This window comes from Acinonyx jubatus, chromosome D2, assembly GCF_027475565.1.
Source record: "Acinonyx jubatus isolate Ajub_Pintada_27869175 chromosome D2, VMU_Ajub_asm_v1.0, whole genome shotgun sequence".
Lineage (NCBI taxonomy): Eukaryota > Metazoa > Chordata > Mammalia > Carnivora > Felidae > Acinonyx > Acinonyx jubatus.
Window position 1 is genome coordinate 12944309 of NC_069393.1, and position 27462 is coordinate 12971770.

Genomic DNA, 27462 nt, shown 5'->3' on the forward strand with positions numbered 1-27462 from the left:
ACAATGCACTATTACTTTCCAAATCTCTGCAGTAAGTTTTTCATCATTAATGGTTTCTGTGTTTTTTTCTTTTCCATGTGGGATATATCATGCACGGAAGTAAAACTTCAAAAAGACAGACCATTAGAATGTTTACTTAACTCCATTTGAATATGGATTCCTGATGGCTGAGTCTATCCACCAAATATAATCATAAGAATAACCTAATTCTGTAGGAGTTAATCAAATAGCAGGTATTTTCATTATTGTGATTTATCCATAGAAAGCCAGAATGTCTGAAGTCCAGATTTTTATAAAAACAGTAAGCCGAAAAGAGAGCCTCGAATCTTTGTCTAATTCATCAAACTGCAATGAAAATTCTATCGTCTGACTTCTCTCTTGTGTAGTCCAAAGGCAGTTCCTGTGGTATATTATTATGCATTGAAATAGGATGATTGTGTTCTTAAAATGTATTCATACAAACAAATGGGTGAGTGGGTTTACAATCTGCCTAAAATAATAGGTATTATCATTACAGATCGTCCTGGGGTTTACTTTTCTATCTGTAAATTTGAAGGCAAAATTTGAAAATATTTATAAAATCGGGTGGCTCAGCAATCCCGAATTTAATAGAGTGACCAACTGTCCTGGTTTGCCCAGGACCGGGGGGTGCCCAGGACTTCAGCTCTAAAACCGGGACAGTCACAAGCAGTTTCAGTATTAAAACAAGGACAATCCTAGCCCAGTGGGTGCAAGTTGGCCACCTTAAGCCAGGATGAAATGGTGCTGGAGTGAAGACAATTTTGGGAAAAAGAACTTTCAAGAATTCTTTCTCCTGCTCTTTCAGGATTTCCCCACATTTTCCTCTTTCCACCTACCCAACCCCAAAGTCAGGCTAGTTAATGGTAAACATACTCTTATCTCTGTGGATCGAGAATCAGGACATTGGCAACATCTGGAAGCCCTGCAGAAGACAGTGAAGGTCAGGGAGTCAGGGAATGAGCTCCGTATCACATGGTGTGGATTCGAATCTAGGCTTTGCTGTTCATTAGGCAGATGATTCCATGCTGCCATTTTTTCCCCCCCAATATAAGTGGAAATAATAATAAAGGCCACCTGGTGGGGTTACATAAACAGTGCCTGTCGTGCATTAAGAGTTCAAGGAAGTTAGTTATTGTAATTGTGACCTTGATTAAGATTCGCAATTTAGAGCATGTCAGTATATCTACCAGTAATGGCAACGCTCAGATCTAGATTCTTAGGGGTACTTGTTCCTTGTAGTGGTTTTCCGTAAGGGGTGGTTTCCATCACTTAAAAAGCTCAGGTGTGTTTTTGTTGTTTTTGTGAGTTTTCCCTACTCAAGATGCATGCATGAAATGGCAGAAGAAAATGTCATACTTAGGACTCTTCCGGGAAATGTAGCATCAGTGGAATGGAGACCCAGATGACAAAGTTATCCCAGTCCTTTTGAGGCTAATTATGGCTTTAGTGAAGGGTGATAAATTCTCCAGACTTTCTTCTTTTCATAGCCAATATGATGATGAAGCTGTGTCACTGAATGCCTCATTAAATGGTTCTGAGATTCCATTAAGGAAGGCCTGATAAAATTTATTCTCAATCATGAGGGGTGGGTGCAAAATTGAGGAGCATCGATATGCCACAGGTTGGGCTGGTTACTGGTAGCTCGCTTTTCTGAGGGCTGTGACAGAGAGAGACTAGCTACGATCCAGGTGTGAGTTGACTATGGTTGTGACTTGTGAGTTGACTACGGAATTTGAGAGTATGAACTCACTTCCTTCAAAATTTCGCGGATCTCTGTTTTAGCATCTACCATGGAGGGTTCCCTCATGAGACAGGCAGTGGGAGAGCTCAGGAGACCCGACTCTACTCCACTCCACTCCACTCCGTCTCAGACTTGTGTAGTCACTGCCTGGGAAGCAGAAGGTAGACTTGTGCCTGATCTCTGATTCTGTGGTTTACTTTACCATGAGACAGGTCGTCAATCTGTCTGTTGAAATGTAAGTACAGGACCTTGATTTTTCTCATAGAATTTATATCCAGCATTTACCAATACAGTAGCAAATATGTTTAAGGGGGGGGGGGGAGAGAGAGAGAGAGAGAGAGAGAGAGAGAGAGAGAGAGAGAGACTGAGATCACTCAAAAGATTGAGATGCAGAGCCAGATCCCTTCAGATCTAAACAACCAGTCAAAAGCATCATTGAAAAACGTACTTAAAATATTTATTTTGACTTCAAGAATGGAAAAGTCAAGAATTCTGGATGTTGCATGTACAATTATAAAGTCAGTGGGAAATTCAATTATTTTGGTAATATAGGCTAATATAACCAAATATATTCTTATACCTTGAATACTTTTTCAAAGTGTAGGTCGACTGTAATAATCATGTGCTTTGGCTGTTTACTTTCTTTGCATGGATTATAGCAGGCTTCCGATTCTCAGGATGGGATTCCTCATGGGATGTACACTTTGTATCACAACAATGAAATGTAGGATGGATATATCCTGTACTTGCATGTAGATATGAAAGCTTAAATAGTGAAAATTATTTACATGACTTAGTGGAAAAAATTTCACTTGTATCCAAAATACCTGTTTTTTTTGTTTTTTGTTTTTTTTTGGTTGAAGGGCTATTTTTTTTTAATTTCCTTTGTGGATGTTGACAGGCTTTCTTAAAAATGAAGAAGAATCTTCTCTACTTTGTGCTGCCCAAAGACATTTAAGTTACACCATTTAAGCCTCAAATGAACCTTAAAACATAACCCTGCTTAGTGGTTGTCTAATGATCCCCCCTGTACCATTGCCTCGGATATATTTTTAGATATAATCGCTTGGCCTCAGGGCCCCAATGTAGATCTATAGGAAAAAGGCAGTTAGTGCTAAACATTTTCTCATGGGATTAAAGAATTTGCATAGGTTAAATAAAAATAAGAATTTGGCCTTTTGCCTGGGACAAGGAAATGGTCACATACGCTCTCTTTTAGAATAGAGTCCTATACAAAGTCACAGTACCTCTACTCGATTTAGTTTTAATTAAAACAACAATTAGAACTATTTCACTGCTGTCGGTATTTGTAAATTACTTATGTTCTGTTCACTAGGAATGAAAATGTTTCGGGAATTATCCACCTTGTGTGTCACATTCCGAAGTAAATGCATTTCCCTGTTGGAAAGCAGAACATTTAAGTGTCTTCTATCACCTAATGCTAAGAGCATTAGATCATGATCTTAGTGAAGCATGTTTAGGATATGTATGTGTACCTCTTTGTCATGTGTACCTCTGATGGCAAACAAATACACGTTGAATCAAGAAGTTTGTTCATGTGCCATTGGCTAGTGTTTGTTTTTTTTTTTTTTTCCTCTTTGCTTAGAAAAAGTTGTGTATTCAAAAGTAAGAGCGAAAATTTTTTTGAGACCGGTATATTTATTCACTCTTGGCTACGTTTAGATTGCGGTGAATAGTTCTGGATTGCAATTCGATTTTAATGTATTTTCTATCAGCTTTGTTTGACTGCGAGGGAATGGCCCAATAGAGCATTGGTTTGTGACACTGGGCGCCCAAGAATAGCAATCAGGACTGCTATAAAAGATGCTCTGAAGTTGGGTGAGTCCATGAAGATTTAGATAAATATTAGGCATTTAGGTAAGCGGTGAGTAAATATTGGTAGATTCTAAACATGTGTTCAGGTGATGGGCGCGTTCCCCTCCCACAGAGAGAGCTCACTTAATTGTCATTTCAGGAACTACTGAGTGGGCAGAGCTGAGTGGACGGGGGGGGGGGGGCGGTGTGGCTTTCGGTTCTGCAGCCCATCTGGGCCCCCCTCTTGTCATGATCCCTCCCCACAGTTTGCGTCTTGCCATTCAAGTGTAAGGATACAGTTCTAACAGCTTGGTCGCCAGAGATGGAATCTTTTTGAAGATCTTAGTTCCATTTCCCGATGGACTTTTTGGAGCTCGGCGATGATGCTTCCCGCCGCCCCCTTCCCCGGCCCCCCACCCCGAAATAGCAAATGGCAGAAGCCAGGCCCTCCGTAAAGTCTTCCGCAGACACTAGCTCGGGCTGGGGTGGGGCGGGGAGAGCCGAGCGGCCTTCCAGGGCCCAGACCTGACGGGGAGAGTTCACGAGTGTGAGTCCGGAGGGGGCGGGCAGGGACCGGGGGCAATCGGCAGGGGCCCGAGAGAGCCGCCCCCGCCGGGCGCCACGCACCAGAAGCCCCGCCCCCCTCGCCCCTTCCCCAAAGGCACCTGCGCGCCGCCGGGGCGCCCTCCCGCCGCCGCTCCTCTCCTCCGGGAGGCAAGTTTGTGGTCCAGCGCCAGCCACCTGTGCGAGGCGCTCCCCGCGGGCAGGGTGGCGTGAGTGAGGCCACCGCGCGGCCACGCAGCTCGCGAGCCTCCGGCGGAGAGGCCGGCGGCCAGGAACCTCCGGACCCCGGGGCGCTCCGGCGGCCGAGCCCGCCCTGCCCGGGGACGCGGCCGGGAGCGCAGCCCCGCGGCCCCGAGGCCGGGGCGCCCGGCGGCGGGGGCGGGGGGCGGGTGTCCTCCCCCGCGTGCCCCCACCCCGAAGTGGCGCGCCCGCCCGCTGCGCCCCGCCTCCGGCCCTGCGCCCGCCGCGGCTCCCGGCTCAGTCCCGGCGCGGACCCGCCGCCTCGCGGCCCCCGCGCTCAGCCTCCCCGGCGCCCCGACAAGTGGGGATCCGCACGGAAAGTCGGCGGCGGAGCGGCGGACTGGGCATGCTCAGAAGCCAGGGCTGGCTGGCTCTGGGCTCGAGTAGGAAGCGTCTGCACTCGGGAGGCGGCGGCGACTTTGGGGAAAGTTGACCGGAGCGGGGAGCGAGCCCCCGGGCGCGCGGCAGCGGCAGGAAGGCGGCCCGGCGGCCCGGCGGAGCATGGGCACCCTGCGGGATTTGCAGTACGCGCTCCAGGAGAAGATCGAGGAGCTGAGGCAGCGGGATGCGCTCATCGACGAGCTGGAGCTGGAGTTGGACCAGAAGGACGAACTGATCCAGAAGCTGCAGAACGAGCTGGACAAGTACCGCTCGGTGATCCGGCCGGCCACCCAGCAGGCGCAGAAGCAGAGCGCCGGCACGCTGCAGGGCGAGCCGCGCACCAAGCGCCAGGCGATCTCCGCCGAGCCCACCGCCTTCGACCTGCAGGACCTCAGCCACGTGACCCTGCCCTTCTACCCCAAGAGCCCACAGTAAGCAGGGGAGCCGCGGGTCTCGGTCTTGGGTGTGGGCCCCCGCCCCGCGCGTGCCATGTCTGTGCTCGGGCTCCGAGGCGTTGCAGCCGTTGTGGCGGGCGCTCCGCGCGCGCCCTGCACGCTCCTCCGAGCCGCGCTCGCTGCGCCCCCGCCGCCTTGCTGTCTTTGTCAGATGTCGGGCTATTTTTGCAAGATAGACACGCACGTTCGTGTATGCCACCCGGGGTGCATAGTTGGAACGCGCCCCAGGTGTGTGTGTGTGTGTGTGTGTGCGTGAGTGTGAGCGAGCGAGCGAGCGAGCGAGCGTGAGAAGACGAATGAAAAGCCCCGTCTCCCAAACACCCCGGCGAACCTGAACCTGCCTGGCCGGAAAATCCTAAATGCAGGCTCATCGGACTGGAAATGAAATGCGTCTGTTGTCCCCCTTACTTTCTCTGCTCCGGGGCTCTCCCGGATTTCTCTACCTGCTGGCGACAATCGCCCGCACCCCTCCAACCTGATGTGCTGTCATCGCCAAAGTGTCAAAAATAAGCAAATGCGCATATAAAAGGGAAGATTTTTGTTTGTTTGGGTTTCATCTCCCGAACTGGATGGCATTGACAGCCCGCAAATGGAAGCCTAGTCTGTTGATTTAAAAAATTTTTTTTTTCTTCATAACACGCGAGGGAGATCGTTGCTTGTTTTCCTAAGGAATTTGCATGATGTTGCCTGTGAGGTGCCTCGGTCTGCTGGGAGGGCTGCGTGTGTCCAGGGTCCAGTGTGAGAGCTACACTTACCTTCATCGACACTGTGAACACAGTGTTTGCCTTACTCCTGGCTTCTGATGCAACCGCTCTGGTAGGGCTCTTGCGTTGGGAGAGCTGTGTTCTGATGTCAGTGGGCTTCATAACTTGGGGAGGAAAATTGAACACAACTTGTTAGACGCCTTAGGGAGAGCATGGTGGCAGGACCCTGAGATTAACACGCAGCGAGGGAGAATACCCAAACGGATGGTGTTTTTAGTGGATAGATAATGCCACAATCGGTAAAATGAAAGATTTTGCTACTGTATTTCTAACTACATCACACTGGCTGTTTGACACGTGTTACATAATAATGCAAGCTTTCTTGGAACCCTTCGCTTCACAAACACAAGGAATTAATATAAGGAGAAGGGGTAAACGCGGGATTGTCCCCCTTTGTATTTATCGGGTTTAGGGGAGCCATCGGGCATGTACTGATGATACTTCTGAAAACTTAAGAGTTGTACCATCATCTGTTGGTTCCCATAGAGGTTTTGCTGTTCCTCCCGCAGGTTTAGCTTCAGAGGGAGTTTGCATTCTCGGAGAGTGTGGGGAAGAAACGATGAGGGTAAACACTGCTGAGATTCTGACCTCACCAAGTGGCCCTGATCAGTAGACTTAGATCTGCCTCGGAAACCTGAGCGATTCACATCTACTTCAACTTCTTCCAGTAAATTGATTTGCAGTCCTGACATGCTCGCCTGTTTTAGCTAACGAGGTACACGGCCATCTCTCCTGGGCCAAGTTTTGCATAATGAAAAAATAACTCAAAGACAGCTCTCTGCATTTTTAGGCATTGCATAGGCTCTCATTTTAGTATCTGCAGGACTTTGGAGTAACACGGAGAAAACTCCACTTTTGTAAAAGGACCATTTTAATGGGTTTTATAATGGAGCATGATCAAGCCAGCTGATAACTCCAGTGAAACATTCGATCAGAGAGGATCTGGAGGAATCCAGGCAGTGGGGAATGAGCTGTAGAATGTGGCAAGTTGTAGAAGCCTCTCAGTGTTTCACATGTAGAACAGCCAGATTTTTTTTTTTTTTTTTGCAAATCCCTGGTGGAAAATGAAATGAGTGTGGTGGCAAATAAGTCACCCCATTCTGTTACAACAAACGTTGTATCTATCGGGCAGCGCTGTGCGTTCTGATATTTATTTAATAACTTGTGCTTTAAAGAAATCAGCTGTTACGGTATCACCATGATGGTTTTGGTGATTTCTGAGAGATTCTATTGAAGAACACGATGGAATGTCTTCCAAGCTTAAATAATTTTGGAAAAACATCTGTTCTTTTTTCACACTTACATAAAGAAAACTAGAATAAAATTGGCTGAAGTGGCATAGTGTACCTTTCTTGAAAGAGAAGTTATATTGTATGCAAAATGATTATACCTTTGCCATCTGGATGAGGGTGTAAGACAGCTCCACAAAGGATCAGGAAAACTTGGCAACCCCACGAAGACTTGCGTGAATTTCCATTTCTCTGCCGCTGAATAATTTGATCATGCAGACTTAACTGGCAACAAGTGTTCGTGTTTCACTTCCGGTGCAACTTAAATGTCGTTACCTTTCTTCAACTCACACACAGAGGATTGTGAGTTCGAGTTGAAAGGAAACCATCTCAGTAGCCTAAAATGGATTTCGGATTCACGTTCATGGGAGTGTTCTGTTCTCTTTTCATCAGATGTAGGTAACTGCCCAGCTCTGAGGATTATAATTTTTTAAAAAAACCTTCCCTTTTCCTTTTTGAGTGATTTTCGATCACTTAAAAAACAGTGTTGAAATAGTGTGAAATGTAAACTATTAACCTAATTCATTTTAACATTTTCGGTTTGGAATTTTCCCTGAAAGCTGGGAATTGGAGGGAAGGCTGGGTCAGAGCCAGGGAGCTCCTGCTGAACCTGTGTGTGTGTGTGTGTGTGTGTGTGTGTGTGTGTGTGTTGGGGGCATGGGGGTGTTCTCATTTCTCTCTTTCACACCAGCGTAGAAATAGCCCTTAAGCCCTCTGTGTGTTACCAACGTGAAGCAAAGAACCGTTGCAGAAGTTGGCACTATGTTCCACAGCTACGAGAACGTAAAACTCTGAGGCTATACGTTTTGAAATAAATCGAGCAAATAACCCCTTGAAGATGAAAAAAAAAAACAACCACACCGCATTTTATGAGATAAGATAGTCTGTTGGTTATATACATAGGATGGTTCTTTTGGACTTTTAAAGTAATTTTATTTCATGATCTTCCATTCCTGAAAACTGACTGTCTAATCGGCTGGGACATTCACTAGTATTTGGAGCCCGACCCTTTACCTACTGAAAATACCTTCAAATCCCTTCCATTCTGCTGTCTCAGTCTTCTGCGTTCTCTCAGTCGGGCTGCACAGACTTATGTTCCTGTAAAAACTTGTTAGTGTCTCTGGATTTTTGTTCAGCTGGTGCCTTTCACCCCAGAGGCAGCTGAATTTCAGAGAGTGATGATGTGTTTTATAACATTTCACTCTTGGGTTGTGAAATAGTTTGGAAGAACGGAGGACGAAAAGAAACATATTTTCTTATTTTTAGGGAGGCGTTGCTTTTTTTTTTTTTTTTAAGTTTTTAAATGTTTATTTTTGAGAGACAGAGAGAGACAGAGAATGAGCAGGGGAGGGGCAGAGAGAGAGGGAGACACAGAATCCGAAGCAGGTTCCGGCCTCCGAGCTGTCAGCACAGAGCTGGACGCGGGGCTCAGACCGACGAACTGTTAGATCCTGACCGGAGCTGAAGTTGGACACTTAACCAACTGAGCCACCCAGGTTCCCCAGGGAGGCATTAATTTTTAATGAGCTCTTATATGATCTTTCCAACCTGGGCACTAGTACATCTCAAGAGAAATAGTATCTTCCGAAAGACTGTATGTAAAATTTTGTAGGAAAGTGGAGACAATTCTAGAATTTGGGTATAATGTTAGATGGGATAATATTAAAACGTAGATTTATTCAAAGGTAGCAATTAAATGCCGATGTGTCCTGCTGCTCAGTTTGGTATTTTTTTTTTAATGTTTTTATTTATTTCTGAAGAAGAGAGAGAGTATGAGTGGGGGAGGAGCAGAGAGAGAGAGGGAGACAAAGAATCCGAAGCAGGCTCCAGGCTCTGAGCTGTCAGCACCGAGCCCCACACGGGGCTCAAACTCATGAACTGTGAGATCATGACCTGAGCCGAAGTCGGACCCTTAACCGACTGAGCCACCCAGGTGTCCCCAGTTTGCTACTTTTATGGGCTGTCTGCTATGCGCAGCTTACCTTGGGCGTTAGGGGTGAGAGAGATGTAGGCCCGCATCTAGTAGGTATTCTAGAAAGTACAGAGCACGTGAAACCACAGAGGAAGTACCTGAAACAGTTGGCAAAGGAGAATTGTGGTCATTTCATTTCATGGTATGGGAAAGTCGTGGAGGCGAGGTGTTTAAAGTGGGTATTTGAAGGGCCGCCCGACTTAGGCGAGTGGTCAGGGGATGAGAGGGGCACGGTGGGAATGGAAAGGACCATCCGGCGGACAAGACACATGGGGCCGTGACAGCGACAAGGGGCGGTACCAGAATACCTTAGTGGGAACTGCGGAAAGGCAAGCCTAGGCCCCACAGAAGGAGAACTTGAGTTTCTGTTTTGTAAAGTAGGCGAGAGGGCGTTTCTGCTTGTTTTTAGAATGTTCTGGCAGCGACGTGCACGCGTGCACCCTCCGCCCAGCAAGGGCCGGGTGGTCCCTGCCGGTAAGGCTCTGAGTCCCCGAAAGCCTCCTGGGCCCCGTGCCTCCTGGACCCCCGTTGTCCTGACGATAGCTGTGACTGTCCCAGAGAAGCGGGACTTGGAGGGAGCAGAGCAGCGGCTGGTTCAGACCCGCAAAGAGACGGAACCGAGTCCGAGAGAAACCAGCTTCCCCTCTCTTGTCACTTCAGACCGTTCCCATGGACGGTCATCTCAAGTCGTGCCCTGCACTCCGCAGCACAGATCCCTTCCGTATGACGGTGGACGGGGGCCCGCGGTGACAACCCAGCCTGAAGTTGGTTTCGGAAACTCACCTTTCTGGTTTTCATGGAGGGGCTGAACTCCAACTTCAGGCAGGTCTGCTGGACCGTCCGGCTGCAGGTGGTCATGAATTCGACGTGACGGGCTGTGCGGTCGCAGCGAAGCGGTGGGAAGCTTTTGCAAACGGGTGAGACCAGGTTCCTAAACCCCCGTGAGGCTGTTCTGAAACACGGTCAAGTTGCGTGCCCCTAAGCTGGGGATTCTAACGAAGGAACGGACAGGCCCTGTCCGAGAACAGAAACGGCCGGCCTCCTTGCTCCCCTGGGCCCTGTTTCCGCCCTCCTGCTACTTAGCCTTTCCCTGAAGAGCTGGGCACACGATGTGTCTGTTGCTGTTGGGACACATTTTCCCCGGGCACAGGGACACATTTTCTCCAGCCTGCTTAGCAGTGGAGGGGGCTCCGTGGTCTCCCAGCAGTCGGATCTGAACACCAGGCTGCTCCCCTTTCTGCCGTCTCTGCCATAGGTACCGCTGCCCATCGGGGGCGCCGGGTCTGTTGCTGGCACTCAGACCCTCCGACTGGAACCTTCCACGCTCGGAGAGCGCAAGGCAGTGTGACAGACAAGCACGCGGCCAACGCAGCCTCTACCGGTACGCGTTGCACCTTTACGCAGTCACCTCGGTGGCGTTTTGAATCCCGGTCTGAATTGTTGGGCCACCGCCGTTCGCCCCCCCCTTCCCCGACAGGCCCCGTCCTTCGTCCCACCCAGCCTTCTGACCCCGGTTCTCTTCTGTCGCCATCTTCCGGCATGGCCGCGCTCCTCGGCTTCTCCTTCAAGTTCATTTTCTGGCGAGTTCGATACGGGCTGCTGAACTCTCCGACTAGGATTGTCTGTAAGAGTGGAGGAACGCTCTCCCCCCCCCAGAACTGACATGCCAGCGTAAACAATGGTGCAAAAACGGCGGCCACACAAAACAGACTTTTGGCAAAAGTTGGGACTAATTGTATCCTCTCCAAAGGGTCTTGTCTCTGAATGGATTTTATAATCAGGGCTATTAATGAGAAAAAAATGAGGAGAGCACAGTGGGAAGAAGAGGTGTGAGTGGAGTGGGGGGTGGTGAGGAAGGTGGTGGACAAAATGGGAATTTGGGGAAATGCTCAAGGGCAAGGCAAGATCAGGATGGAAAGGAAAGGGCGGAACCCGAGGAGCATCATTAAAGGAGCGCCATATTTGCACATGCTGGCAAGGAGTGATGGGTTTTGTGGGCAATGGCCGGTGACTGGAACAGCGTTTACCAAGAAGACGGCGCTTTGTGGAGGAAGACCGCCATGGGGACGAGGCGCCTGGACGGTAGCACATCGAAGGCTTCCTTGCCTTCTCTGTGAGTGGGAGCCATCCTGGGATTTGGGTGGAAAACCATTAAGATGTTTCCCTTTAGACCAGTGCTTATTTTGAGTGCCTTGTGTTGTCTCTTGGAAGCATCCCTTAGTCTGATAGCAAGGAGCACTTGAAGCTCGCAGCGGAGAGGAGAGGATGAGGAGAGCAAGTTGGTGAACCACGGTTTCTGCAATAAGAGGTCAGCACGGCACTGCCTGCCTTCGTCGTGACGGCTCACATTTATCCAGCACTTACTCTGTGTCCCTGTGTTTTCCGTGGACTGTCTCTTTTATCCTCGAATGACTCTCTGAGGGAGACTCCAAAGTATCCCCATTTCACAGCCCCGAGGTACAGGACACCGAAGCTCAGAGAAGTGACTTGCCCAAGGTCACACACTTTGCTAAAGGTGGACCTTGAATTCAAACTCCAGCGCTGACTTCCCTAGCCATGAGGCTTTTCTGCTTCCCAAAGGGATGTGGGGTTTAGACGCTTGTGCCCAAACCCCACTGAATAGCATCTAGGCTGTTCTCAGGGTTAGTATCTGTTCACCAGTAATTACATAGGAGGCAGAAATACTTGAGAAGAAGTGGAAAAAATAAGAGGACAGTGGTTCCCAAGCTGCATATTAGAATCATCTGGGGAACTCTATAAAAAAATCCAGTGCCTAGGTTCTGCCCCCGGCCAATTAAAGGAATAATGCGTGGGACCAGAAGCCCCTACCAGGAAAGATTTCCCCAGGCAGCTCCAACGTGAAGAACCAGGGTAAACTTCCCACTTGAAGAGTTGACCGTTTCTACTGGTAAAAACCTTGAAGCACTCGGGACTTACAAAAGCAGTGGAAGAGTTTGGTTTTTTTTTTTGGCAGGGGGAGGCACATTATAGGTATACGTTATTTAGTGTCGTAGGTTTATTCTCCCACGCAGGTAATCCTGACTTTACCTGACTCGTTGGTTCCCGGCCTTAGCTGAGTGTTAGAATCACCTCGGGAACTTTAACAATATCTCTCCTGGGGTGCGGCCTCCAGAGATCCTGATTCAATTGCTCTGGGGTGGACAGGGGGACTAGGCGTATTATTTTGGCTCCTGGGAGGACTCTGACCTGCAGCCCGTGTCGAGAGCCTTTTCTGTCGCCCGTTCAGGCTCCGTCGTTACAGGCTGCTTGAATCCCCGTTCTTTGCAAAAGCACTTTCCTTGGCCCATCGGAACCAACCGGATGCCCGCTTGCTGTGAAGCCGGGCAGTGCCAGCGTGTGCACCTGTTGGTCTGACGGGGCCCTCTTGGGGTTACCTGCTGGGACCCGGGCGCACTAACCTGGCAGGAGCTGCGTTCGAAAGGTAAGTGTGTTTCGTCTTTCCCGGCAACCCCGGGTCCTGGCCGCTGCTCAAATGCAACACACAGGAGGATCGGCCATCATCACAAGTGTGTTTTTCCACCCACTGAGGCCTGCTGCCTCGTTAACCAGTAACACTGCTTCCTTGGGTTCCAGATACTAGTATGAAGTGTTAAGTGCCTGAGGGGCAGACGCCCGATGAACCCACGGAGGAGTAGCACCGGGGCTGGTAGCCTCTCCTTCTGGTATGTGATGTCTCTGCAGCCAGCTACAGTGTTTTTTTTTTTTTTCCTACAGATATTTTATCCTTTTAAGGCAAACAGCCTGTGCTCAGGCTGAGGAGTACTTTCCAAAGAGGCTTCAGAGAAAGCAGAGAGAACACGTCAAGCTCTGAGTCCCTTTTCCAGACGGTTTGGTTTGAGTGGACAGATCTGGGCCCTGTCGCCGGCCAGCCTAGAGGTCTGAGGTGACACCTGAAATTCGAGAATCTTCTGCGTCTCTCGGGACACTCCAGGCGGGGGGTGGGGGGGGGGGATGGGAATTCTCACACCCCGTGGTCACGACCTCGCTACGGGCCCTATTCCTAGCTCTTTGTGTCTCTTTGCGCCTCCTGTCCCCTTCCGTTGTTGGTAAAAACTCTCGAGATGTTCCTCATTGTCTCTGATAGGAACCTATTTATGTTTGCAATCTAATCATCTCAGGTGAGGGCCAGCCAACGCAGCACTTTGTATAAGCGATGAAATAGCTAATATAATTGTAAGCAGTTTTTGGTAAAAATAATCCTAGAATGGCAGTCAGCAAGCTCTCTTGTCCCTCTCCCCCCTTTGTTCTCAAATATGAAAATATATTCAGCAGACGGATAGCACGTAAACGCACAGTGGATGTCATGACATGAGGCTGTCCAGGGGTTTGGGGGCATTAATTACGCAGGGAAGTTGATCATAAGGAAAGTAAACACTTTCCTTATGAACCCAGCTTCCAGTCATGCTTTTGGTTATGGGGCCTAAATGCGAAGGCAAAGAAGGAATTAAGCAGCAATAAAGTTGCTTAAACTCGGTTTAGCAGTTTGAAGCGGAATGGCGGGCAGAGTTCATGGTAGGACGCTGGGAAAAGACGTGTTCGAGTGCTTCTGTTCCAAGATCTGAAAGGATGGGTGTTAGCGTAGAAAAAAAAAAAAAAAAACAAAACAGTGACGATTTAGTGTCAGTATATATCCATTGCGCCAGCATCAAAAATACAATAAAGGGGCGCCTGGGTGTCTCAGTCGGTTGAGCGTCTGACTTTGGCTCAGGTCATGATCTCGTGGTCTGTGGGTTCGAGCCCCGCATCGGGCTCTGTGCTGACAGCTCAGAGCCTGGAGCCTGTTTCAGATTCTGTGTCTCCCTCTCTCTGACCCTTGCCCATTCATGCTCTGTTTCTCTCTGTCTCAAAAATAAATAAATGTTAAAAAAAATTAAAAAAAACCCAGTAAATTAGTAATAATTACCTTTGCCGCTCTAAAGATCATAAATGCTAATTAGGTTTCACGAAAACGGCTCTAAGACTGTGCAAGTTTATTGACTTCTACGCACAGCGGTAGTGACTTTGACCCTGCCAAAGCATAAGTAAATACCTCAAGTTATTAATATGTGTCAAAAGTTGGTGTCTACCGATCAGCCTTAGTCTCTCACTGCTAGGTGATGCCTGCTCTTGAGGAATAAATAACACTCTATTTCTTGGAACGTGAAATAATTACGGTATCAGCCAGTCAATTTAATTTGATTAATGGTATTCAAACGTCAGTGATGACAAATACACCTTAGTTAAGCAAAATAATTTTGCTGTTTTCTGACGCCATGGCTTTATGGTAATATCACGCTTCCACCAGATCTGGGCCAAGGAATAACGAGATAACGTGCGGGGGAAAGCGTCTCCTTTCTGGGTATACTGTATATCATCTTAATGGTCCAACTCTATCAGTAAATTATGGTTTTGTGCTTCCAAGTCTGGACTGAGAGGAGAGAAAAAAGGGTTGTCAGGACAAGGAAGAAGAATGGGATCCTGGAATTGCCGCCGCTGACGGGCTGGAAGGCGGCCTGACCGTCCTCCTGCCTCGGCAGGTGGCTGGCAATCCGACCGTACGAGCCTGCACAACTCCACCTCCGTGGAAGCCTCCGTCTTCGTGAGACACACCGCGCCCAAATCACTGGTGACTGAGTAGCACATTTTCTGTTACGGCGAGGCAGACAAGATGGCCCCGTATTACTCTTGTGCTGGCTTGACAGGGTGTCACCACAGCCTTTACAGAGGAATATTAAACATCTGAATGTGACAGGTACCATTTTGCTTGGCCTGCAGTGGCAGCCCATTATGTCCGTGGGAGGAGAGAGACGAGAAAAGAGACAGTGCAATAAACCCCGGAGTGTCTGCGGCCTGCACCGTCAAAGCACAGAAGCATTATGGTCTTCATCGTAGGCAATTGCCCTCTTATTCAGGAGCTGTCTGAGGAGAGCACAGCTTAGAAGAATGAGCTCACAGACAGTAAAAGTAGTTGTGTTTTTTTTTTTTTTTTTGGCTGGAAGATCCATTCAGCGAATCCCTCTTTATTTTGAGTGAATGCAGTTTACTTAAGACAACTTCTGCGGTTCTGAATTGTTAGAAGATCATCTCTCTCCACCCCCGCCCCAAAAAGCGTGTGGAAAACTACAGAAGGAAAGAGTGGCTCGAAGTTTCTAGGTACTCACCGAATACTCACCGTCATAAAAACATAGCCCACAAGTCTGTCACACAGGCATATGAACAACGTTTCCTGTTATAGATCCGAAAAGCTTTAGAATGTTGTGGAAAAGGAAGTAGAGACTTTTTTACAAAAATAGTGGTAGCCTCGATCAGGAAATTGTCATCTTTGTTTTGGTTTTGTTTTTCTGATTTTTCAGAATTTCCCTCTAGATGTCCCGTTCATCATAAAAGGGAAAGATGACATGAAAAATTAGAATCTGTCTGGCTCTGCCTTCCAGATGTTTTAGCATGACTTAGTATGGAGACCTAGATTCCCTTGTGGGGGAAGAAACCTTTCCTTGTTCATCTAGCACTGAATGGCTAAATGGATATTACTTTGAAACGATCCTCACGAAAAGGAATGGCAAATAAAAGAACCAGCCCGCTGTGAACGGAGCATCTTTTATTAACTTCTTCCTACCTCCTTGCTTACTTCACGGTCATCCAGCCTTTGCTTTTTCATTGCATTGCTTGGCACATTAAGATGTTCATTCCCCCACGTCCCCGCCCCTGCTGATAGGTAACTGCTGAAAGAGTTGGCTTTTGAAATAATAACTATCGAAAAAACTTCCAGAAATAAAGAGTTTAGACACTTGGAAGCATTATATATGTGTGTTGGAGAATTTGTTTACATGGTTATGAATAATTATAACAGGTTATTTCGGGGGGCGCCTGGGTGGCTCAGTCAGTTAAGCATCAGACTTTGGCTCAGATCACGATCTGGCGGTTCGTGAGTTCGAGCCCCACATCTGGCTGTCTGCTGTCAGTGCAGAGCCTGCTTCAGATCCTCTGTCCCCCTCTCTGCTTGCCTCTCCCCTGCTTCCGTTTTTCTCTCCCTCTCTCAAAAATAAATAACCATTAAAAAAATTCTAAAGAAGTTATCTTGGAAAATTCTGATATTTGAAGAGTACCCTATTTCCATCACAAGTTCTATTCTGCCTATAATATAATCATGATTATTTTAAGCTATCCAAGCTGTCCTCATGCACCCTCAGAAATGAAGAGGTTGAAAGAAGTAACACTGAAATATCTTGGCGAAGATACCACCTCAAGATGTGCAGAGAGGTGACTCAGGTAGAACACATCGCTGGAACCTTCGCCTGAAAGTACAAAACAAAACGTTGTCCATCACACCTGAGAGAGTCGGCTGCCTCTCTCAGGTGACCGCTTCCCTTCTGTGGCTTGTCGTCTCCTTTGGTGCCATCACTGAGGTCCTGCACCCTCTCCATCATTGGTCATCACAGAGCAGGGCTCCATCTTCTGGATTCCCAAGTGTTACTGTCAGGGTGATAAATGGAACGTAACCCAAGGACGCCATTTATTTATCTTGGCAAGAGCGGCATCCTCTGCCAGATGACCTTGGAGCTTATTAAATCATATCTAGGTGAACCCTTGCTGGTGAGTTTTCACATCATCTATGGCAAGTTCCCCGCTCCTTCTTGACTCCCGTTAATATATTTCCAACTGCCGTTCGTGGTTCAGGCCATTGCTTTATCGTCGTGATGGGGAAAACTTTTCTTGCTCAATTTAGGCTCCCTTGTTTTTTCTTCCATCTTTTTTCCTTTTTTTTTTTTTTAATCTTTTGTCTGGAGAGAACAGTTTCTCTCATCTTCACAGACATCTTTCATAAAGCAGAGGCAGTAATGGTTATTTTTCAGCTTCATCTTTACTGGTCGTTGGTGATGATGATGGTGATTACTGACCATATTTGTCTTGCTCTCTGCCACGTCTGCTCTCTTGTGTACTTTCTCCTGAAGGAATCTCGTAAAGTATGGAGCTCTTGGGTGGCTCAGTGGGTTAAGTGTCCGACTCTTGATTTGAGCTCAGGTCATGATCCCGCGGTTCTTGAGATTGAGCCCCGCGTTGGGCTCCGTGCTGATGGCGTGGAGCCTGCTTGGAATTCTGTCTCCCTCTCTCTGCCCCTCCCCTGCTCTCTCTCTCTCTGTCTCTCTCTCTCTCTCTGTCTCTCTCTCTCTAAGGATAAATAAACTTAAAAAAAAACACAAAAGGAATCTCACATCGCTATCATCCCACTTCTTCCAATGGAGAAAATGAGGCACAAGGAAGTTCAACAACTTGCCCAAAACAAAACGTTGGGCTGAAGCACTCAAATGCATATCTGTGTGATCTCAGCCCATGCATGTTCTGTACGCGCCCCGTGGTGTAGCTGATTGTCCCAACTGCTCGTGTTTTTAGCACAAGTTCTGTTTCCTATTCCCTTTCACAGTTTTGTTCCTCTTACACAGCTTTGCAATAATTTTTTTATATACCTGTGTCTTCCATATGCCATGTACCCATATACCCATGGCGGCTGCAGGGGCGTTCTCTTTCAGAGGCTAGCACATCTCAGTATCATGGAAGTTCTTCTAACAATAAAGCTGTGTTTCTGCTATATTTAAACTGTTTTAAATACAACTCACGCCTAGGGCATTTTTGCTCTATCATACGTAGAAAGGTTTCCCCATCTTGTACCTGTGTATTTTGGGTATTTTTGGCTGAAAGATTTCAGTGGCCTTTGTCCTTAGTGAACCAAATTCCCATTTCAAAGAAATGTTCCCTCATTTTACTGATGATTTGTGTCTTTGTTTTCTCCTAAATATTAGCATCTTAATATAATCGAATAGTAGTAGAAAGTTTATCAAGTACTTTCTGATTCTTTTTCCTGGTAATTAATCAACGCTCTGTGGATTGGAGTTTGTTTGTTTGTCATTTACCGAATATTAAGCAACTACTCTGGTGTAGGGCTGTAACAGATGCACCCCTCTCTCTCCCCTGAATTATTTAACACCGAAAACTCTCTGGTTTTAAAATACGCGCTAAAAAAGACATTGCTCTTTTCAGAGACTCTTGCAGCATGGATTGGGCCCAGCATACCTGGACTGGGGTCAAGTTTCCAGTTCTCAGTGTCTGATTTGTAGTCCTGTGTACTTACTGGACTTCATGTCCATCAGAGTTTGCGTTTCTGTATGTGGGTCATCATTTGGTGGACATCTGCTTCCCCCAGAAGATGGTAAGTTCCACGAAAATGAACCCAGTGTCTGTTTTGCTCCATGTTGTATCCGGGGAGCCTTCAACAGGCCTGGCACACAGCAGGTAGTTGATAATTCTGTGTCAAAGAAAGGATGAAGTGAAGCCTCTTTTATCTCCCTAGTCTTCGCACACTTTAACTTTTAAGTTTATTATTTTTTTAAATTTATTTATTTTGAGAGAGAGGAGAGAGAGAGAGAGAGAGAGAGAGAGAGAGAGAGAGAGAGAGAGACAACTTATGGGGTGAGGGATGGGCAAAGAGAGAGGGAGAGAGAGGGAGAGAATCCCAAGCAGGCTTTGCACTGTCAGCGCGGAGCCCCGCGTGGAACTCGATCTCACGAACCACGAGAACATGACCTGAGCTGAAACCAAGAGTCGGGTGCTTAACCAACCAAGCCACCCAAGTTCCCCTCAACTTTTTTTTAAAATTTGGAAAATGGGAAACTTCCGCAACTGGGTTGAGCAGGGCTTGGAGACATGCTTGGGTTGGGCTAGGAGAGGTTTTACAGACTTGGGATTTGGGTGCCTCGGCACACCTTGGTGGACTTTCCCTCTGCTCCACAATCCATATCGGCCCCGTCGCTGCCTCCTGTCTCTTTCAACCTCACACACCCTTGCTTGTATTATCTATCTGCCTGGCCTCTGAAGGCATTTTAGTTTTTTACCTGAAAAGCTGGAATTAGATAGTCTTGAAAAGTCCCTTCTAGTTTGAATAATCTGTAATTCTTGATTGTCTTTCCAAGGAAGTGTACTCATCTTCCAAATGAAATAAGTGCCTCATCCTAAGTTCTGCGACACAAAACCTCCTACGTTGGCTAACCTTGAAAAGCAAATGGGTTGATTGCTGAGAAATGCAAGCCTAGAATTAATGAAAATAGTCTCAAGAGAGTCTCTTCAAATTCTTAATTCCTTTTGCAGGCATAGCCAGAACTCTCACTAACAAAATCCTGTCACGCTTATGATAATAGCTTGCTAATTTTGACTATCCAAAAATTCACATATTATGAGATGGTGGAACCCATCAAACTCAGGATAAAATACCGTGTTATCAGGTTTGTACCTCCACAGTAGCCCAACTAAAGCAGAAAATTTAAAGGCCAGTTTTGTTTGGCGTTATCGTCCCTTAGCTTTTCAGGATGGAACCCAAAAACACCCAATCCTGGAAAAAACTTTTTCATCTCATCTGATCATATGCTTCTGTGAATAAATTCTGTAGTAAAGTCTAAGTAAATTCGCTCGGAACATAAATTGGCTTATGTGCCAGGCAGCTGTGTGTCTTGTAGCTTGTAAAAATGAGGTGTGATAGCAACTTCCGTTCATTGGCTGGAAAGATGAACATACATGTGATCTCATTTATGCCTCATGATCGCTGAGTGAATAAAGGAGCCCAGATCATCTTCATTTTACAAAAGGGAGAATTAAGGACGCGAGGTGTGAAGGGACATGACCCGGATCCGACAGCTGTTACGGGACGACCCTGTAAACCTGATCGGCCGTCAGACTCCATCCATCCTGGCTTCTGCGCTCTAGACAGAATCAGTGTGCATTCATGAGATTGCCCTGAGAATCCAGAGTCCTGCGGTTCAGCAGTGCCCTTAAGGGACACGCAAGCAGATGGGCTCGGGATACATCACAGAAGCTGGGTAAGAGCCTTAGTTCTGATTCGCTTGCTACTTTACCACTCGCTAGGCCTGTGGTATTATTGTAAATGAGAATTATAACATGCAACGTGACTGGAGATCGTGTTTGTGAGGTCCTCGGCACCCCAAACGTAGCAGGGGTCCACGGTAGCATGAAACACGGTCTTTTGTCAAGTTTACTAAACCAGATTCCATTATTAAAAGGCTCTAAGCATTTCCCAGCCAAACCGAAGACCGTTGAGGTAGAGAGAGTTTCGGTAATGACGAGGCCCTAGAACAGAGCCCAACGCGACCCAGCTTGGCTTTGCAAAGTGTGAGTCAGAGGGAGATTGAGTGACAGCGAGAACCCGGCATGACTTCTGTGTGGGCTAACTGTGGGCAGGAAGGGCAAACATAAGCAAGCTTGCAATTCCATAATCATGCAATTTATTTCATTCAGGGAGCAGCCACAGGCCTACGGAGAAGTCAAGAATGGACCGGTCCAGTTGGAACGGAGTGCTATGCATTTAAATTATGTTAAGAAATCATAGCGAACACGGTTGTAAAAATAGCTGAAGGAAAAGCCGTCTGTGCTTTAAGGACAGGATGAATGTTTGAAGGCCCCTCTGCAAAAGACGCATGCATGTGAAATCGTAGTAATACTGTTCCCAACGTTTCGTTTGAACACGTAGGACCGCGTAGACCGTGGCATTGCTGCTGGGGAGCGCTGTGCATTTTTAAAGAACCACTCCTTTCACGATTTGATTTCAATCCATCAGAAGTACCTACAGCAAAGTGCCTTTTCTGTTTCCTGAAACGTCTGCAGAGAAGCACCGAGGGTGGATTTCTATTTGAAAACCATTCATTTCCAGCGTGAATATTTGCTGTCCAGGCTGCGGAGCTCTCAGAGGCAAAACATACTCTTAGCCTATAAATGCTTCCTGCTAATGACTTCGATACTGCGTCTCAAGATTGTCTTTCCAAAAACGACGTGGTTGTGAGTGAAAGCCGTGATAACAGCCCTGTTAGCCCGTGGAGGGGACTACGTTCATGGTCTCGGATGGATTCTTGACAGTCATGGTGAGGAGCTGATAATGGAAAAGCTTTAGAGTAAAAAGAGAAATAGTTGTTTATTTTGAAATGGGTTGTGGGGTACCAATAGATGGAGTATTGTTAGCAGCTTTATTGAGGGATCATTTACATACCATAAAGCTCACCCACTGTGCATGCACCATGTGGCATGGGTAGCAAGTACCATGAGTTTTAGTAAACGTATGGGGTTATGCAACTATGACCACAGTCCAGTTTTAGAATAGTTCTCTTACCCCCAAATTACCTGGGGCCCCTCTTGCCCTCAGTCTCTGCGCTGCCCCCAGCCCCAGGCAATCGCTGATCTGCTTTCTGTCTTCATGAGTTTGCATTTACGTACATTTCATGCAGACAGGCGTCTTATTTTGCCAATGATACCAATTCGCTGGAAAGACTGGGTGACGTCGGTTGATGGTTTAGAGTGAAGTTTAGAATGTTAAGATTGTATTCGGCCCAGCGCGTTTGTGATTAACATTAAACACTGAATCTCTCTAGTGTCGGAAAAGATCAAGTGGACTATTGTTGTTTTTGGAGTAACTGAAACAGAAACTGAAGAATTTAATTTTGTGCCCAGACCCAGAATGTTCGTGTGGTAATGACCTGATTGAAAGTAACAGCATTAATAGTAGCGGGGTGCTGTTTATGGGATACTTCCTGTGTTTGGGCATTCTGCTTGGGGGGCGGGGGGATTAATGTGTGTTTTTAAAAAGTCTTCATAATAGTTCTGAAAGACAGAGTATTTGCTCCTTGTGAGAGGCAATAAAAGTGAAACCCACTCAGAGAAGTTGAGTAATTTGCCCACGACCACGCAGTGCCGCGTGGTGCGAGGTCTATGCATTTGGCCACAGTGCTAGGAGTTACTTATCTGGCAGTACAATGGTAAGCGGACTGTGTGGCTTGTTCTTGTCTACACCTTCCCAACTCACAAGCCTACCCACCTGTATCTCCCCTTTTCTTTAGCACGAAGATCTCTCCTTGAAGTTACCCGCCCCCCCCGCTTCCCATTTTGGCTTCCCATGCACATTCTGTCAAAAAGTAAGGGAGCACGAGGGACTTAAAGATAACCCCCTCCTGAGGTGAATAGAGAATTGATCAGGGAGCTGTTTCGAAATGAGAGAGACAAAGACAGAGGAGGTGTTTGGATTATGCGGTCAAAGATTACACAAGAGGACACGAGAGGTATAGAAGAGGAAGTAAGCTTTACAAGAATTGAGAAAGAGACAGAGATTACACTTCTCTAGATGTGCCCGCCATGGTGATTTCATGAAGAGGGTGGGGGGTGGCAATAAAAACTCTCTTTAGAATCCTTTGAAAAGGAAGAATTCTGGTGGGTTCTTGTACCACTGGGGCCTCTGCTCTGATGCCCAGAAGCCCTGCCTGGTGCAAAGGCTTCTGGGTTACGAGCCAGTTGGGGAGTTTGCCAGATCTTATTCGGCAGTGAAAGGAGGTGGCTTCTTACGGGGCACGCACCGGGAATGAAGTTTCAGTCTGAGAGAATAAAGAATAATCTTACTTGGAGGATTCACTGGGGATCCACAGAAGGGATTTCAGAGATGAGAAACCGGTTCGCGTGTTCGCGGTAAAGCCGCAAGGTTCAAGTTTCGCTTACGCGAGTGGTTGGAAGTCTTAAATTCCACTGGCCCCATTTGGATGTTTGAATTCAAACAAGTCACGGTGAAGATGGCTTGGTTTGGGGGGGCGGGACCAGTGTTGACAAACGTGTGGTTTCAAGGCAGCTACGTATTCAGAATATCAGAGGGACACGTAACGGGGACTCAGGCACAAGGGATTTAGAGCAGTTTCCTAAAAATGTGTCCGGTGGGACAGGCTTTCCAACAAACACCCCGTAATTCATCAAGCAGGTTGATACTGCTTGTCTGCGTTTTGTTTCTTTGCAGAATCAGAGTGGCGGGCAGAACGTACTCGATCCGGGGGCCACAGTGGGTTCTTGCACTGGGGCCTCCTGGTTCCTCAGGAACTTGTCAGAAAGGCACATTCTTGTCTCTGATCCCAACGCATTGGACTGGAAACCATGAGTGAGGTCCCAGCAGTCTGTATCGTAACAACCCCTCTGGGTGGTTCTGATGTGCCCTAAGGTTTGAGAACTGCCGGAAAGACAAGCTGGGGATGTAGAAGGGAACGTGTCAGAGGCACCACAGACACTGCGTTGAAAGCCGTTGGTCCCGGGGCCCAGAACAAGGAGCAGGGGAGCCCAGGAGCTGTCTCTGCTTGTGTTCTGCTTGCAGGCCGGGTGGCCCTGTGTGCGGCACGTCTTCTCTGCCTTTTACTTTTACCAGGTGGCCTTCTCTGCCCACGTGTGTCCGGAAGGATTTGTCTCTTTCGCAGCACCTGCAGGTCGGGATTCCCTCAGGTCTAACGCTCTTGTGGTTCTCCACGTAACTCTTTGGTTCTGTTCATCGTTACTTCTCTCGCTGCGTCCGCCTGCCTCTCGTGGCCACCCCTGGTGGACGCCTCGCCTGAACAGACTGGTCACTCTCTCCCCGTCACTCTGTCTGGTCGACTCCCTTACCTTGCTTTCTCCGTGACACGTCATTACGTGAAATTATGTTCGGCTCCTGGGTTTTGTCTTTGCAGAGGGCTCCGTGTAAGCTCACCTCTGTTGAGGTGGGGTCCCAGGTCAGTGCCTGGCACGTGGGAGGGGTGCAGAGAACTGGCTTCTCCCCCAGTCCAAAACCAGAGCATTGCTAGGGGACCCTTCGTAGGCTAAATGGCATGAGGCACAAGAGGCAATCCCTGTTGACTTATATGGAGGGTGTTTTACATTATTAAATATGACTGTGTTCCCCGTGCTATACTTTTCATCTCTGTGACTTGTTTGTTTTATAACTGGGAGTTTGTACCTCTTAACCCCTTTCATCTGTTTTGCCCATCCCCCCGCTTTCCTCCCCTGTGGCAACCACTCCTTTGTCCCCTGTATTTCGGAGTTCGTTTCTGCTTTTTTTATTGTTGTTGTTCGTTGTTGGGGTTCTGTTTTTTGGTTTTTAGATTCCGTGTGTAAGTGACATCATACGGTGTTTGTCTCTCTCTGACTTATTTCATTTAGTATGCTTATTTCCTTAGAAAAAATCTTGAGGGGCGCCTGGGTGGCTCAGTCGGTTGAGCGTCCGACTTCGGCTCAGGCCATGATCTCACGGTCCGTGAGTTCAAGCCCCGCGTCGGGCTCTGGGCTGCCAGCTCAGAGCCTGGAGCCTGTTTCAGGTTCTGTGTCTCCCTCTCTCTCTCTGCCCCTCCCCTGTTCATGCTCTGTCTCTCTCTGTCTCAAAAATAAATAAACGTTAAAAACATTTCAAAAAAAAAAGAAAAAGAAAAAATCGTGAGCATTGCCAGAGCCAGAAAATCATCTCTGGTAAGCTTTTCTGATGCCTGAGGACACATCTTGCTAACGGATGCACAGAATAAATCGAGATGAAGTACACGTGCTCGCAGATGCCGTGGAAGGTCTGGAGACTGGCTGCCCGTTCAGGGGAAGGAGCTGGGTGGGGGCCGCGTCTTTTGCAAAACAAGTGTTGATCGCTGTTTTTGCTTTTTGCCTTTCTTTCATGAAAGTGAAAACTCTCTTTGGATTTCTTCCCGTTAGCGCGATCAGGCACTAAGGTAGGTCTAGGGTAAAGTGGAGTAATGTGAACTTGGAAAAGCTGGGGATATTTGTACATGTATGTGTATCCTGACCTAGATGGGAAGCTACTGGTTAACACGCTTCCTTACACAGGGAGTGAGCGAGAGCCACAGAGAGTCCGTGATCCGGGGTAGTGTCACCAGTAAGGGGCACAGCCCAGACCCAGAGCTCCTCAAACCTATCTCTGCGCTCTCCTATTGCCCGTGTTGACGGCTGGTGTCCAGATGTTTCTGAATTGTTCTTGGAAATCACAGTTGTTGTAGACGTAAAGTCAGGTTTCTGGTTTCTGATAGTTTCTTTTTCCTGTATCGGCTTCCAAAGTGTTTGATCAAATGATTTGGCTCTCTGTGTGTTTGTAATCAAATCCCTAAGTGCTGGTAACGCACACCTCCCCAGGTTCAAGCTGGGGGCTTTATTTACTCGGGCACAGCTGGAACGTATTGTGATTCTCTGTTTCCTTAGGTGCCTTCAAGAGTAAAATAAGCAATTTCATTTAAAATTAATAGCCCCAGTCTTATTTCTGCCTGAGGGAAACCTTATAGTTAACTGCAATTTTTGTGCAACTTCGAGGGAATTCTTTGGTGGGAGCCTGGCTCTGCTGTTTTTGGACAAACTCCTGTATTGGAGCAGTATGGTACTCGAGGAACTGCATTCTGAGTCAAAGCAAATTACCTCGCTGTCTGCCTGAGCACTTTACAGATTTACACATCTTCCCGACAAGATTTGTACATATCCCAGTTTTGTAAATCAGGGACTTGAAACATACCAGAGAAGTTCACATGTCAAGTAGATCCCAGAGTTTTCATTTTATTAAAAGCAGCTGATTCAGAGAAAAAGCAATGAAGGGCTGTCGGCAGGCTCAAAGGACCTGGAGAAGTTTGGACGTATTGTTTTTACCCTTTTTGTCAGAGGTGGGGGGCTTTTATGATGTGTTTGTGCCTGTATTTATGTCACCTACTTCTGCAGGGGGTATGTGTGTGATATTGTTATGTAGGAATTAGAAGTAGGCAACACATCGTTTTAGTCAATAAGGGTAGTAGATGATCCTTTGAAAGGTAAACAAGCTCGAGGCACGATGTCTGGAGAGAGAGTGGAGGGAAAAGGAAAGAGGAGCAAGGAGGGCAGGCCGGGTGGGGACTTCTCAGGTCGGGGCTCTGTGTCCAGGGTCTCTGCCCCTCTTATCCCCTAGTGTTTCCTTCCTGAAGCTGCAGAAATTAACCCTTTGCACTTGTTCATGAACTGAAGTCAGCCTGTGCTCAGACACTGAGAAGAGCACTTTAAAAAAAGGGAGGGGCAGAGAGAGGGGGAGAGAGAGAGAGAGAGAGAGAGAGAGAGAGAGAGAATCCCAAGCAGGATCCGTGCTGTTGGTGTAGAGCCTGACCCAGGTCTCGAACTCACGTGCCATGCGATTGTGACCTGAGCTGAAACCAGGAGTCGGATGCATCGTGGTTTGTGCATCTGGGTTACCTCTGTCTCATCTTCGAAACGGGAGGCAGCACAGTCTACTGGTCAAAGGCATCCTCTCTGGAGGGAGACCTCCCAATTAGAACCTCAGATCTGCCAATTACTTGCTGTGTTACTTAAGGCAAGCTGCTTGACATCTCTGTGCCTTGAGCCCCCCCACCCCCCACCTGTAAAACCAGGGTGGTAATGGTGTCCGTCTCATATCTGTGCCAGGACAATCACACAAGATTGTGCTCATGAAGCACTTAGGACAGTGTCCACACGTGGCCAGTTCTCTGCAGATGCTGGGTCTCTATCAATCCACTAACCCACGTGGTACTTAAGTGGAAGGGGCTTTGCCCCCCAGGAGGACATTTGGCGGTGTCTGGAGCCACTTCGGTTGTCGTAGCTGGGGGAGGGCAGATGCCAGGGATGCTGGCAAGCATCCCCTAACGTCAGTTGTGCACGAGCCTTTCTTCAGCCTCCTTCCCTCAGGACTGGGTTCTGCCCCGCCCCCTGTACCCTGTTCTAGACCCTCTGCCTCTGGTTCCTGCAGGGCGTCTTCCTATAGATCTTGTGGGACCTTCACCTGCTGCCCGTGTGCTGGCTGCCCCAGCCCGTGGGGTCCCTGCTGGCTGCCCCCCGTCCTGCTGCAAGGTGCCGGCCGCCCACCCCGGTTTGGACTTTCCGAGGGCCGGATCTGTGTGGCAGGAGACCCTGCAGGCTGTAACCTGAGCCTTTGTTCCTGCTCATTAGGGCCGTGGTGTCCGAGTTGGTGGCACAAGATAGATCTGGGTCCTCTCCCACTGCTCACCACCTTTGATCTGCTCTGTGTGCTGTTTCCCTCTTTGTACAGAGCTTTCTCCTCCCCTCACACTGCCGAGCCCACCCTCCCTCAGGGCCGCGTGGCACCGTCACCCAGGGGCTTTGATCCCAACGCCCTCCTGCTGGACACCGAACTCGGGCCGAGTTTTGCGCTACTCTTTCTGGAAGGCTCACAGGCAGGGAGGGACAGAGGGACACTCTGTTCTTCGTGGGGGCCTTTTCTCTCTTAACTTTCAATGCTTTGGTTCTCTGGCGGGTCCTTGTGCGAGTCCTGGGAGGTGTAGAGTGAACTGCTCCTCCCGACAACCCCCCTCACCCCCGCCCTGGGTTGGCTGGGGACCAGCAGCTTTGCATTCGTGGGAAATATCACGGGAAGGGTGTGCGT

At 48.0% G+C, this 27462-nt stretch overlaps 1 protein-coding gene across 2 annotated transcripts in view; it reads left to right on the plus strand.

Moving 5' to 3' along the window:
* The window catches only part of PRKG1 (protein kinase cGMP-dependent 1), a 1240511-nt gene that overhangs the window by 88991 nt on the left and 1124058 nt on the right, over nt 1-27462 (plus strand). Inside the window, exon 1 of one of the 2 annotated variants that reach the window (XM_027049865.2) lies at nt 4750-5193. The exons of the other annotated variant lie outside the window; for it this stretch is intronic. Coding sequence (XP_026905666.1) covers nt 4883-5193 — 311 coding nt within the window. The 5' untranslated portion in view covers nt 4750-4882. Of the gene's footprint in view, nt 1-4749; nt 5194-27462 lie in introns of those variants that run through there. 2 annotated transcript variants of the gene reach the window in all.